The sequence below is a fragment of the Camellia sinensis genome, chromosome 12 (assembly GCF_055761805.1).
Source record: "Camellia sinensis isolate YWXY chromosome 12, ASM5576180v1, whole genome shotgun sequence".
Lineage (NCBI taxonomy): Eukaryota > Viridiplantae > Streptophyta > Magnoliopsida > Ericales > Theaceae > Camellia > Camellia sinensis.
The window spans coordinates 88,446,906-88,462,311 of record NC_138972.1 but is presented as its reverse complement, the minus strand read 5'-3'; the positions used below and the strand labels follow the sequence as shown (position 1 = coordinate 88,462,311).

At 35.7% G+C, this 15,406-nt stretch overlaps 1 protein-coding gene across 1 annotated transcript; it reads right to left on the bottom strand.

Moving 5' to 3' along the window:
• Positions 1-785: 785 nt before the first annotated feature.
• LOC145804618 (uncharacterized) lies at positions 786-7,235 on the bottom strand. The gene is made up of 5 exons (XM_082899168.1): positions 6,929-7,235; positions 6,298-6,402; positions 5,973-6,024; positions 1,202-1,271; positions 786-1,105 (listed from the first exon to the last, which is right to left on the bottom strand). Exons 1-4 carry the CDS (start codon positions 7,132-7,134, stop codon positions 1,263-1,265), a joined length of 372 nt encoding a protein of 123 aa, XP_082755294.1. The 5' UTR covers positions 7,135-7,235; the 3' UTR covers positions 786-1,105; positions 1,202-1,262.
• Between the last annotated feature and the right edge of the window lie 8,171 nt (positions 7,236-15,406).

Sequence of the window (15,406 nt, the reverse complement as noted above, 5' to 3'; positions counted from 1 at the left end):
ATACAAGTCATGTACCATATCTTACAAATACTTACAGCATAGTGTTGTGTAATATTATGAATCTGTACATTTCTTTGAAAAAGTAGTAAGTAAAATAAACCATACACATATTCCTACAAAATGTCTGATTCGAACAAGATTGAAGCTATTGTTGAAGCTCATGTTGCTCCTGTATTGCAGCAGTTGCAAGATATCTACGAAAGGCTGAATGAAGTGGACACACGATTGTCAAGTTTGGAGCGGCAAGTCGGCGCTATGAAGCAGAACATTGATTGGCTGACTGATGAGAAATTGGCGGCGGACGATGCAAAGTCTGATAAGACAATGGATGAGGACAGTTAATCAGACAGTACGGACACCTCTTTAGAAGACGCTGCTGATGATGCAGCAGATATGTAGTTTTGTTTTTTTTTTTTTAACCTTTCCTGTAAGACGTTGCACTTTTTGTTTTGGGTGGAGTCATATGTGCTAATGGGCTGATATATAACTTACCTACAAAGAGTTGAGTTTTCATTCATAATGTGGTTGGTTTCATTTCTGAAAATTAATTTTTCCTTTTTTGTAATTAAATTATAAATTCATTTCGGTAACAAATAAAAAATACAACTAAGACAGCAGCCAGTAACAAAATTTCATTATAAATTTATTTTGTAATTATATTAGTTTTTATTTATTTTGAAAAATTTCAAATTGTTTTTCTATTACAGTTGCAACATCAAAGTTTTGCTCACAAATTGGGTAGCAAGTACATTACTCCAAATATGAGTAAAAAAAACAGCCGTAAATTATATTTGTTTCAGTCGCATTCATCCGAACAAGAAACATGCATAAACAAAATAGTACTTTGCAATTAGTCCATCTTTACATCGTCCAGCAAAAACAATACTGGGGAGCCATAATTAACATCCATATTGAAATCAAAGAATAAAAAATTAGTGAAGTCCTGTTGCCACCCAAATTACTGGCGTACTGGCAGCCCATTCCCATCACTGGCCTAGCTTGTGGCATTGCTCATATGAAGGCACTCCCGATACTCTGCGATTTTTGCATTATTGACATCCATAACGATGTCAGCCAACAACTTATGACGCACAGAGGGATGGAACTTTGTACAGAAAGATCATAAAACAAATGAGTTAAAATTGCAGGACATACAATGAAGGATTTGATTGACAAATGAAAAAGAAGCGGTAGAATGTACCTTGTGTGGACCGGGGCTTAAATCAGGTTGCTGCATGAATTTGATGACGAACATCCCACAGTCAAACGTGCTACAAAAATAATTTCACATTAAATTTGTCATCAATGTCAGTAGGTTCGTTAAGTCAGTCATACAGGATACACATTCATGTGAGGGAGGGATTGTGGATTACTCGTCTAGTTGTTGTACTGGCCTCTCATCTAACATGCGGAGGTGGAAGCTACGCACGTCTATAACATAATCATTTCCAAAGTGTAGTCGCAAAAAGTCGTGTATAGTTTGAACCTGTTCCACAAGGTTGAAGTTGGTTTATGTAAAGGATGTTCAAGTTTGTTGTAATGTTGAGAAATGCACCAGGACATACCAAAATTTTTGCCGCATTTAGCTTCTTTTTGTTTGGTCGGTTGGATGGGAACGAGTCAAATGGGTAGGCTACACGGTCCACCATATCAATTTTAACGCACAACCAATGCACTCCTCTGTAATTGAAAGGCATGTAAATCTACACGCAAACACAAGGGCAGACCTTGTTTAGAGGCCATGTAAACATGTAATGGCTTTCATATTTTCGTTTTAATATAACAGGATGAACATTGATATTACCCTCTGGCATGCATCAATCGCACCAGTGTATCTGTCATGTCCAAAAAATGATGTGACGGTATTTTCATGGTGCAGAGGTTGCGTATCTTTATTTAGAATCAAAGTTTGCATGTGTAATGCATAAAGGTCATTGACGGAAACATTTGTCAAAATATGTCATACACAAAACACAACGTAGCTTTAAACACTTACTTACCGACAGATATACGGGAAAGAACCAATCAGTATGCTTCCCATCATTGTGTAAATCCCTCTGTCGATTAGTCAATTGCACCACCACCAAGTTGATTGGCTGGAACATTGTATGTAAGACACAAGGCAAGTTGATTAGAAAGGTTTCTAAGTTCAGGGGTACTGAAAAACGCAGATTCATATGTGCGCAGCCAACACTTACAGTGTCGGATAGCCACGACCCTGGTTTAAGCGTGCGAATGTCATGCCGGGTACCAACTTCACATGCCCGTCCATGAAGATTCATGGAAACAACAATGTCCCTACAAGCAATAATGATCCTTAGAACGATAGTTATTTCACAGTGGACTGTTATTTAAAATTTGCAAGTACTAAATGAAACAATACATTTCATTTTTGCTATCGTCAAATACATAGTGGAGAAGTTTTTGTTCCTCCGCCGATAACAACCCTTCACTGTCAAACATCCTCAATGAGTCTTACAAAAATAAACAGCCAACTAACACTACACATTTCATAAAAAAAATTGAAGCTTACATTACAAGGTCGGTAGTCATAAAAAATAACGTGAAATGATGTATAAACTGTGAACCTCAGAGTTTTCCCAACTTGTGATGTTTGGTGCGAAGTTTGTTACAAATGTGTACAAACATATGTCAGCAGTCATAGCTGCAAATTTGACAACTAGTACAATACAACACAGATGATTGTAAAATTAGTGATTCACATTATTAATGTGGGCATGAATTGGGTATTCAGAACTTGTGGGGCATTAAAGGTAGTATTTGTACCTTGTTCACCTTATTCACACCATCAACATTCACAGGTGAACTGATGTCGTCAACTCCACTATTTGTTTTGCTATCGATGCACAATTGCATATCCCCGACCTCAGTGGCTTGAACTCCACTTCCGCGTATTTTTCCTTTCCTCTTCCTCTTCCCCTTCCCTTTGCACTTCCTCTAACGATTCCAGTTGCTCCCAATGGTTGGCCAAGCTTAGTAGGAGAAGTATGCACATCGCACGCCACGTTCTTCACGCCCACTGACTGAAGGTTAGGACTATATTTGTCTTCAGTTTCATATGTTTCCCCCGACTGAAGGCCTCCTTTCTTCTGGTTTTCCCCACCTTCTTCGATGTTCAGCTTGTGTTCATCATGGAAATGACTTTTGTCCCTTGCCAAGGTTCCCTTCAAATTCTGTTGTTGGTGATCCACCCCTTGTACATCTGAAATATTACACTCCATTGGGTTAACTTTTTCAGATGGTTTGACCACGCCATCGTCATGCGCCTCGACTCCAACAGTAGGGTCCACACCCTGTTTGTCCACGCCTGCCGGTTGTGGTCTAGAGAATATATCTTTGATGAGGTGGTGTAGCATTTGCTTCAGTTCACCTAAATTGGTTTCTTCAGTGAACGGTTCATTGCAGCCCAAACTGAAATGTTGAAGCAGTTGCTTCAGCATTTCCTCCAGTTCAGCAACATTGGAGGAGAGGTTAATGATACACATATCATTGCCTTCCACCTAATCATACATACACATTCATGAACTTAGTCTTATAAATCATCTTCAAATGATGTGGCTCGACTGTGTCAAAATTGCGTAATGATTGGATAGATTACCTTGTCATTGTCAACAACTTGCTTGCCTTGGAAATGTCAAAACATCTCCATTAAATCTGTTTGGTTGTGGAGAACTTGCTTCATGATTTCCTTCAGTTCGCGAATGTCGGACTCTAAATTGCTCATACGGACTTGATCGTACTGTCCTTTTTGTTGGTTCTCGACATGGCATGCATCAATGTCAGCATCATCGGCGTTGCTTTCGTCATTACTGTAATCAAACTCTACCTAATCATAGAAATGTACAAATGAAGTCTGACATTGTATGTTGAAGACAAGTGGGTCGATGGTGTTAAATGTGCACAGTGGTTGGAGTGCTTACCGCAATTGTTGGGAAATTTTGCTTCCTTCTGATATGTCGCAGTGTCTCCCGTATTTGGGTATCACCCCAATCATGAAGCTGAGGCGTGGACCGCGTTGTAGCTGACGTACTTGTCGAGCTCAGACAAACACAATCAAGGTACAATAGCTGTGGACATTAAGGGGCACACCATAATTAATTTATTCTTTCCACAAAAATCAACTATATTCAGTAACAATGACATTCATTCTTTTAAATTTTGCAGCGGAACGTACATAGAATACCGATTTTATTTACAATGCTGTCAACTTTATAGGCACATATCATGCAATATTTTTTGGGAAAAAAATGTACAGTAAACCAAGGACTTTATTGATGAGACCAAGAAAAAAAAAGTTATGTACATGTTTGTATATATGAATGGCTGCAACCCAAAAGACCTTTCCCAGAATCAATACGTTTGGTTTGGTAATGGTCCTATCAAGGTTTCTTCTGTATATTCTTCTTCAACTCTGCCTACAAATGTGTATAATATTTCCTGTGTCATTCTGTGTCTGATTGATTATTCCAAACCGATGAAGATCAATCAATTATGTTCTCCTCTTCGCAACGTAGGCAAATTGGTTCCTCTATTGAGGTCCGTCATACTTTTTGCCCTGTACTCTTTGTTCTTAAATTCATGACGGTATTCACAGAAAATATATTTCTGCGAGTACCATACTTGGTCAGGAAGAGTGTTATTTGTCGTACTCACAAAGCAGGTAACATTGTATGTCCCAATCAAGGCCAATTTGTTGAACCATGACAGAACAATGCATGAAACATATGAACGGGAGAATGGAAAAAACAATCGAGTTATTGGCATACCATTAGCAGGAAAACACATCCAGTTGCACCGCGATGACCTTTATACTTGCGAACACCATTGTGAAGGAATTGCAGTGTTAACTTTGCCCAATTACAAGCTCGCATACCATTCACGTCCTTCATAGCATGAATGAACGATGGATTCAAGGCGGTCATTGTGGTAGGACACAACATGGCCCCCAAGACGTACAGCGCAAATTTCCTCCGAAATCCGTCCTCTGCACCATCAGTCTCGGTTAGATAAAGTCTCAACTTGTTCAAAGGAATGACTTTGTTAACAACTCCAACCTCATCGTAGATATTGGGATATGCTTCTAATGATCCAGCCAACTGCACGTCATCGCCTTCACACCGTATTCCCAATAAAACATTAACTGCCTTACAGGTGAGCCTGATTTGACGACCATGAGCATTCAATGAACTACTGTCAGGATCGAAGTTCTGTACCAACCATGCGCACAAGTCGTGATCTATACGTGTACACTTCATCCCTAGGAGGCCAGCAAACCCAATGTCAATGACTGCCTGCTTTTGTGCTTCGTTGAACCGGTTAACTAGCTCAACAATTGACTTCAATGATATGCGGAGTTGCCTTTTACCCTGCACATTTTTTACCCTTAAATTAATATAAAAATACAACCAACAATGTCAGCAAAGCAGGACCTAGCCAAATGCATTTACGAAAACATGAAGTACGTAATGACCATTTCAAACTTCGGTGCACATGGTACTACTTTGGCGTGTTCCTCGGCCCTCCCCTTAGCCAATTCGGCAAACCTTTTTTTCTCATCAGAGGGGAGTGCCTTCCACCTTTCCCCAATCTCCTTTCTACTCTTTAACCACGAAAGTGACAGACGTACAAGACAAGTAACAACTATGAGTCCAAAATAACTGTAACTACAATTTTATGCCAAACGCAATCTGCGTGCATTGTTGGTAATTAAATAAGATTTCAAATACAAATAACAGTTGCAGGAAAAAGTCAGCGACAAAACGTAGCTCGACTTTTACAACGAATTGAAATTTACGAAAACAATAGGAAGGTGACATTATTACATGCTACAATCCTACAAACGTAAAACAATCACAAGCCCACTACAACCATTGAATACAACGTGTGCATAGCAACCCAGTCATGTGTTTCCATCATAGCGTATTATAGAGAATACAGATTTTGACACTCACCATTTTTCGTCGAGTGTTGTCTGGCCCTTGCATTTCCTTGAATTGTTGCCGGCTGCATGCAAGCATCATGAAGCTTATCATCACCGAATCTTAAATATGAATATATATATATATATATATATATATGCAAGTATTTATGTCAAGCTGGCCCTGAAATCCACATAAGACACCTTTTGTACATCCAGGACTGAATCGACACCAATTTAAACATTTTCAGACATGCGGAACGAAACCAATTTCAAACATCACAATCTGAACTTCGCCAAGGCACGTAGTTTCACTACAAAAAATGTAATTCCATATTGTCAAAATGAACAACCAGTACCTGTAACAAATGAATGGTGCAACTGGCCGCTTTCGACAAGACCCAGCGATAGTGTCAGACATTTGGATATGTTGTTCAGCAATTGTCTTCAATCTTTTCCTTCCCCTTTATGAAAGAGTAAATCATACAAATTAGATTGAAGGGAAAATTACAGGGGTGGTGAACACATTTTGCCCGTTGTCTAATTTGAATCGATGCACTTTAAACTCCCTCAATTCTGACACTCCATTTTAAATTTCCTGGACAATTTTGGTCAAATTGCTAATGTTGTTTGTGATTTTTATAACAAATATTGTAATGTCAATTAATTGAGATTATATAAGTTCAGTAAAGTTATAAGTTGACTACAACAAAAAGTACAATTGTCACGTCTATGCATATTTTCTGATAGAAAACAGGGAAGAGTTGTAATCAAATGGACATAATTGAAACAAAAGTTCACATGCAGATGATGCAAAGCGAGGCCATTCAAAATTTGTGCAAAACAAATAACACAAACACAAAAGTAGATGGACTGCTGTAAGAATTGATCCCAAAAAAAATTCAGCGTATTCCTTGGTGATGGATTTTGTTTATTTACAAACATATGTACGAAACCAACTAATAGCAAGTCTTGAAGGAGAAAACTAACATTGTTGGTGCGAGGTGACCAATATCCATCAGATGCAATGATGACAATTCCTGCAAAGTATTCCAATTAATATTTACAAGAACACAAACAAACGGCTGCAACATGTGGCTGTTAACCTGAAAATTTTGCGTAAACACAGACAACAAAACACAGAATTTCCCAACACATATACAGATTTTGAAACGGACAAAAGAAAGGACACACATCAAAATTTTGCATTTAGTTCACACAGCTTACAATTGAAAGAATTATGTGTACAAGCGATAAATGCATAATTTCCCAAAAATTGAAAAGGAAGGACTACATTAGGTTTTTCATTTAGGGCTGAAAGACTACATGCACATACTTTTATGAAGGCCCGACTACAAAAGACAAAGAAGCAAATGAACTATTTCATGACGGGGTTAAACAATCTGGACAGGATTTTGTTGTCACTGAAATTGGTGCTCATCCTAGGCACAAAAACCAGATGAAACCCTATCAAGTTGAGGGCTTCAATTTCCTACTGAGCAACTTGGTTGTAGAGAATCGAGGTGGCTGCATCCTGGCCCACACTCCATTACCTTCGGGTGCTCAGACAGTGGGCAGATCAGAGAAGAATACTTTTCCGGGAGTACAAGCAAGTTTCTTCAATTGTATGTGACAATGAAACAAGCAAAACTGCCGCTACCTGCCAACAAATATTACTAACGTACCCATCCATTCTCATTCTGGACGAAGGTCATACTCTCACAAATGAAAGTATGCATTTCATGAACTCGCTCAATAAAGTCGAGACAGGCCGCAACTTATAAATGACAGCTACCTTTCTCTTGAAATGTAACTGCTATTCAACAGGAAGATGATAATTTCAAGAGATAGGTAACCGTCATTCAAGAGTTGCGTGCAATGACAGGCAAGGCTGTCCATTTCTATGAATGAGATTTTCTTCATGAATTGCCTGGGCTTGTTGACTTTTCTGCATTTCTTCACGTCAGCCCTACAACAGTTCGTGAAGTTGAAGAACTGAACAACTTAGTTAAGAAGTTGAACATCAACCGGGATGGGAGCACACTCTATGTGCATGCACAGTTGAGATCTCTCCTAAAGAGTTCACCTACAGACACGTCAACCACAGAAACAGAGGGCATTGACGATGCCTGGATGGACCAAATCTTAGAAAAGTTAGATATTAGAGAAGGGCTGAAGGCAAACTTCTTCCTTAATCTGTTAGGCTTGTCCGAATCAGGTGGGGAGAAGGTATTGGTTTTCAGCCATCGTCTCCAGCCGCTTAAGTTGTTGGTAAGGCTAGCCATGAAAGTGAAGGGTTTGACTCTGGAAAAAGAATTAGGTGTAGGGAACGAATAGCTCTCTACAAAATTTGAAAATCGTCATCCTCATTTCAACTCTTTCAATTGGCTTTCCTATGTTTTAAGTTCAATACCGTCAACTATGCATGAACTTCAGCACTGAAACAAACAGTTGTTTCCTGTGTTACATGGACTCGGGTACGGGTGCCAGGTGCGGATATGTATGTACAGGTCCAACTCATTAAATCTTACATTCAACGGTACGCGGTCTGGGGAAAAAATATCATATTTTTAATCTAATATGTGACATAAAATGGTATTGTATGTAACTTACAGTATCAAAATGACATTTATTGTAATTTGACAATAATTTGCACATATAATAATTGTGTTATATATAATTATATAAGAAGTGTCCATTGAAAAGTATCCGATACATATCCCATACCCTTGTCTGACTCTCAGGTGTCCGACACGGGTATTTGATCTATTTTGAAGACTCTGTGTAACACAGATTGTTTGTAAACATAAGTTCCGGCAATATAAAATCACCGAATACTACAAAATTGAAAGCAGAATTCAACCAAGTGTGCTAGCCGTTGCGGAATCAAGATTAGTCATTGTTTGTTTATCGAGTTTCTTATTTTTTCTTTTTTCGGTACTTTAAAAAAAATTTGTTTTTCCTGTGCCAACATTACACAAATTTTTTGTTAAGTCTTCTTTGGTTATATATAACCTAACTTAACAAGTTCGCCATGTAAATGTAGAACACCTTTTATGTTTGTTGGTAACTACTATGATACCTATGTTCAACTTGCAGCACTGATAGCAGAGGGAAGACTTCCTATTCGAAAGGGAGAAAATACAAAAATGGAGTACAGAACAGTTCCTATTGGGTCAATTTCGGGTAGCAGAGGGAAGAGTTTCTATTCGAATAGCACAAAATATGAAAATGGAGTACAGAACAGTTCCTATTGGGTCGATTTCGGATTGGGTGTGAAGGTATATGCGAATGAAAGAAAATAAACAAGAAGACAGAGAATGTACCAGCACGAAATAAAGGAAGTACCAACCAGAGCAGACAAACCGATGGTGGTGCTCGATTAACCCTTGCGGTTGTGCCCTAGCGACAAAAATCAACTTCAAACAAGAATTTAGGCATCCACTTCCATGGCTAGCCTTCCCAAGAACTTAAATGATTGATGTTCGCCAAACTCAAGTAAATAAGCTTTGTTCTTTCAATATGATTTTTGCCCTAAAATATTTTTCTCTGTAAAACCCTACAGCTACAGGGAAATGAAACAACGGAGAGACGGGGAGAGAGAAAGACAAACAAAGAGAGAGGGTCCGAGATGGAAGAGAGATGGACGGGCCGAGGGAACTTACACCTTTTCTGAACACTTCGCATTTTTGAAAATTTTATACTTTTTCTGACAACTTACACCTTTATATGAAAAGTTACATCATTTATAAATTAATTTTGTTCATAAAAGTTACACCTTGGAACTTACACTTTTTGTAAAAACAAAACTTTCACATTTTCTGATGTCCCTTAAAGATTTTGTGGAAAAACATACGCCTTTCGTGAAAACTTGAATTACACGTTTTATGAAGTGACTTACACCTTTTGTGAAAAAATATACACATTTTCAGAAAATTTACACCTTTTGTGAAATAAATTTTTTCATACAATTTACACATTTTTTAAAACATTCACCTTTTCTGAAAACTTATATGTTGTAGTGAAATTACTTACACCATTCCTCAAAAGTTATACCTTTTGCAAATATTTTTATTCAAAAAACTTTATACATTTTGTTCAAACTTACACGTTTTCTGAAAATGAATCTTACACATTTTGCCAATTTACTTACATCTTTTGTAGAAAAACATACACCATTTCTAAAAAATTACACCTTCTGTGAAATATTTTCTTTCCAAAAATATACATCATTTGTTCAAACATACACCTTTTCTTAAATCTTACACCTTTTTTGGAAAATGGTTACATTTTCTCTGAAAAGTTACTTCTTTTGTGAAATAAACTTTGCATAAAATTTACACATTTTGTCAATCGAAGACTTAGACTATTTTTGAAATCATTTACACCTTCTGTGAAAAACATAAACCTTTTTTGAAAAGTTACACCTTTTGTGAAATAAATTTTTTCATAAAATTATACCTTTTGTTAAAAATATACACCTTTTTGTGCAAATGCTTACACATTTTTCTGAAAAGTTGCTTCATTTGTAAGTTAATATTTTTCATAAAATTTACACCTTTTATGGAAAATTTGGTTTCATAAAATTTATACTTTTTGTGAATCCTTACACCTTTTCTGAAAGTTTAAACCTTTCAGTGGATGTACTTACACCATTTCTGAAAAGTTTTATAAATATTTTCCCCAAAAGGTGTACACTTTCAGAAAAAATGTAAGTTTTTAACAAAATGTGTAAACTTTATGAAAACATATTTTCATAAGAAAGTGTAAATTTTCAAAAAATTGTGTAATTGTTTTCACAAAAGATTTAACTTATGTCACAAAATGTGTAACTTTTGATTTTGAAAAAGGTGTAAGTCATATAAAAGGTATTTCACAGCAGGAGTAACTTCTCAGAATTAGTGTAAGTTCTTAAAAAAAGGTGAAAATTTTCAAAAAAGATGTAACTGTTTTCACAAAGGATGTAAGTTATGTCACACAAAGTGTAACTTTTATTTTCAAAAAAGGTGTAAGTTCTAATAAGAGGTGTAAATTTTATTGATTTTTTTTTTTCACAAATGGATTAACTTTTTAGATAATGTGTAAGTATTTCCAACAAAAGGTGTAAGTTTTTTTTAACAAAAGGTGTATATTTTATGAAATGTAGTTTTCCATAAAAGGTGTAAAATTTTTTAACCAAAGATGTATGTTATTTGACAAAAGGTATATGTTCTGTTTTCAGAATGGTGTAACTTCAAATAAAAGGTGTAAATTTTCTTATTGAAATTATTTTACAAAAGATGTAACTTTTTCGAAAAGGTATAAGTATTTGAACGAAAATTTGTAAATTTCCAAAGTAAATTATTTCACAAAAAACTGTAACCTTCCAGAATTACTGTAAGTGTTTTCACAAAAGATGAAATTAACTTCAAAAAAGGTGTAAGTTCCGTTTTTTCGCAGAACGAGTAAGTTGCTACAACGCAATCAAACTGTATTTGTGTTGTTCATGGTTCGATATTGATATAGACAGACAGAGACGAAGGGAGGGAGAGAGACGGACGAATATCGACAGACAGAGACCGAGATAGGCATGGTTGGATAGAGAGAGACGAACCCAGATCGACACAGACAAACCAAGATCGATACAGACAGAGATCGGCAAACAGAGAGAGCCCAGATAGACATGGTTCGACAGAGAGAAACGGACCCAGATCGACACAGAAAAACCAAGATCGGTACAGACAGAGATCGACAGACAGAGAGAGAGAGACCGACATCGACAGAGAAGAACCACAGATGGACAAAGAGAGACCAAGACGGATAGAGACAGAAAAATCCTTTGATTTGCACCAGCGGCAGCGGCGGTGGCGGTGGCGGTGGCAATGTCAGTCGGCGGTGGGCAATGGTGGGCCGCGACGGTTGACTGGTCGATGGTGATAAAATTTTCAACGTATAAGTCGTTGATAAAATTTAGAGCTTCTTTGGGAACTTTTGTCTTTTTGTAAAAACGAAATATTCAGCTTGAGAGCTTATATCTCTTGTAAAAACATAACATTCAGCTTGATTGTATCACAAAGTTTACACCTATTCCTAAATTTTACACATTTTCTAAAAATTTACACATTTTCGTGGAAATATTTACAACTTTTTTGAAAAATTACACATTTTATGGCAAAACCTTTTTCATAAAATTTACACTTATTATTTGAAGTCACACCTTTAGTGAAAAACAAAACTTACATCTTTTTTAAGGTCATTTACACCTTCTTCGGAAAAACATACACCATATTTGAAAAGGTTATAAATTTTGTCAAATAATTTCTTTTAACAAACTTTATCAAAGCATATTTTCCATAAAACATGTAAATTTTCAAAAAAATGTCTAATTGTCTTCACCAAAGATGTAACTCTTATTTAAAAGATGTAAATTTTAAAAAAAAATTTGTTTCACAAAAGGAGTACATTTTCAGAAGAGGTGTAAGTTTTTAAAAGAAAGTGTGAACTTGATGAAAACATATTTTTCATAGAAGGTATAAATTTTTGAAAAAGGTTTAAGTGTTGCTGGCAGAAAAGGTGTAATATCCCATAAAAAGTGTAAATTTTATGGAAAAAGTTATTCACAAAAGCAGTAACCATTCAGAAAAGGTGTAAGTATTCCTACAAAAAGGTGTAACTATTCAGAAAAAGGTTTATGTTTTTAACAAAAGGTATAAATTTTATGCAAATATTCTTTCCATGAAAGGTGTATATTTTCAAAAACTTGTATGTGGTTTTCACAAAAGATCGAAGTTATGTCACAAATGGTGTAACTTCCCATTAAAGGTGTAAATTTTATGGAAAATATAATTCAGGTTTCCATAAAAGGTGTAAACATTTTCAGAAAAGATGTAAGTTATGTCACGAAAGGTGTAAGTTCTAATGAAAGGTATATTTTCTCGAAAAAATTGTTTCACAAACAGAGTAACTTCTCATAAAAGGTGTAATTATTTCCACCAAAAATTGTAAACTTTTAGAAAACATTTAAGTTTTTAACGAAAAGGTGTAAACTTTATGAAAACATATTTTCCATAGGTATAAATTTTTTCACACAAGATGTAAGTTATTTGACTAAAAGTGTAAGTTCGGTTCTCAGAAAAGGTGTAAGTTCCAATAAAAGGTATAAATTCTTTTAATAACATTCTTTACAAAAGTAGTAACTTCTCAAAAAAAGTGTAAGTATTTCAACGAAAAGGTTTAAATTTTACAAAATAAATTATTATGCAAATGTGTAACCTTCCACAAATAGTGTAAGTGTTTTCACAAGAGATGTAAGTAGCTTCGCATGACGTGTAAGTTCCGTTTTTTCACAAAACGTGTAAGTTCCTAAAATCCAATCAAACTGTATTTGTCTTGTTCAAATAATGGCAATGCGAGAGAGAAGGGCGTTTCGGAGGGCTTGGTCTTTCTCTTAGTAGAAGTCTGTTTCAAAGAAGACGAGTTTGGGAGGGCTTGGAATAGCGACTCCAAGTCCAAATCCAACCAAGTATGTCAATGTAAAAGAGAACCGTTTTTAATATAGAGCAAGGGACAGAGAGAGAGAGAGAGAGAGAGAGAGAGAGATGGACTGAGATCGACAGACACAGAGACCTAGATGGATAGTGATCAACAGAGACAACCAGACCGAGATCGACAAAGAAGGATCGAAATCGACAGAGATCGACAGAGAAGAGACCCATATGGACACAGACAGACCAAGATCGCTGGAGACAGACTGAGATAAACATGGATCGACAGAGAAAGACCGACATCGATGGAAAATAGGCCGACATCGACAGAGAGACCAAGATCGATAGCGAGAGAGAAAAAAACCTTTGATTTGTGGCAGCGGTGGCCGTGGAGGTGGCGATGTTAGACGGCAGTGAGCATTGGAGGCCACCGACGCTTGGGTGGTTAGTGGGGGTCAGGATTGGTGGTGACTATTCTGTGTGCGTGTGAGAGAAAACAGAGAAAGTGTTGGTGGGAAACAGAGAAGAGAGGGGCCGATGGTAATAAAATTTCAAACCTTTAGCGACTAAACTCTTATTTGTCGATAAAATTTACACTAAACTAAATGTTACACTTTGTCTGGAACATTATACCTTTTTTGAAAAATTTTCTAAACTTATACCTTTTCGTCAAAATATTTTCACCATTTTGTGAAAGTTTACACCCATTTTTGAAAGTTATACCCTCTCGTCAAAACCCTTGCACCATTTTCTGAAGGTTTACACCTTTTACTGAAAGTTTATAAGTTTATACCTTATACCATTTTGTAAAAGTTTACACCCATTTCTGAAAATATTTTCACATTATTTAATTAGTTTACCTACGAGGGACCCATTTAGCAGGTCACCAATGTGTAAACTTTCAAGAAAATGTCGTATAACCCAATACCTAGAAGGTGTAAATGCAAAGTAGAAAGGGTGTAAATGCCTTGCATACCATATGCAAGACATACTTAAGAAAAGTCTTAACTCCTATTCTCAAATTATATTTTAAAAACTCTACCAAACGCTACCAGAATTTTTTTTTCCAGTCTTAGTGAACTTTTTTTTTTTCAAATTTATTCGTAAATATTATTAAATTATAGATGCATCTAGATCAGATACACCTAAAAATATAAAAACAAATTAAACTAAAAAAAAGTTCACTAAATACAAAAAGAAATGAAAATATACTGACTCAATTATCTGTATTGTCAATTCTAAAATGAAAAGTTTACTATTGTTTTTATATATATATATATATTGTTGTTGTGTCTTTAGTATTTTTTTTTCTTTTTTTTAGTTAATTTTTATTTTTATTTTTTTAAGTGTATTTAATCTAGATGCATCTATAATGTAATAATGTTTATGAATAAATTTGAAAAAAAGTTCGCTAAAGATAAAAAAAAATTCAATTTTTTTGCTTTTTATTTTCATTTTTTTGCATCTTTAGTGAATTTTTTACATCACTCATGGAGCTGATGTGGCAGATTATGTTAGTTTTTTAGATGAAAGTTAGTGTGGGAATAAAGTGAGAAGATTACAAACATGAAATGTCAAAGTGAGAAGGATTGTAAACATTAAGGGTCAAAGTGAGAAAAATCAAACTGAAAGGACCAAAGTAGGAATGATTGCAAATATGAAGGGCCAAAGTGAGAAAAATCAAACTTAGGCTTCATTTGGGAAGAAGGGTTGGGTTGGGTAAGGTTTAGGACTATTTTAACCACAAAAAAACAATATAAATTTCTTATCTCAATAAGATAAAACATTACAATCAACCCATAATCATTACGTTTTTACTCTCACAAAAAATCAAAAAATTCAAAAAGCCCTTCCTAAACGATGCTTTTTAGCTCCAATCTAAAATAGTCAAAAAGCCAAAAAGTCAAAAAATCAACCCACTTTCCAAACGAACTTTTAAAGGGCCAAAGTGGGAATTGAGTAAAACTTTAAAGGGGCAAAGTGTAATTTACTCTTAATTTTTTAT

Excerpts from the sequence above, each read along its gene's own strand:
- LOC145804618 (XM_082899168.1), bottom strand. The coding sequence starts at position 7,134 with ATGTGTGTCCTTTCTTTTGTCCGTTTCAAAATCTGTATATGTGTTGGG. Across the intron at positions 6,403-6,928 it reads GGTCACCTCGCACCAACAAT|GGGAAGGAAAAGATTGAAGA; the intron begins GTTAGTTTTCTC and ends TCTTTCATAAAG. Across the intron at positions 6,025-6,297 it reads GCACCATTCATTTGTTACAG|CCGGCAACAATTCAAGGAAA; the intron begins GTACTGGTTGTT and ends GCTTGCATGCAG.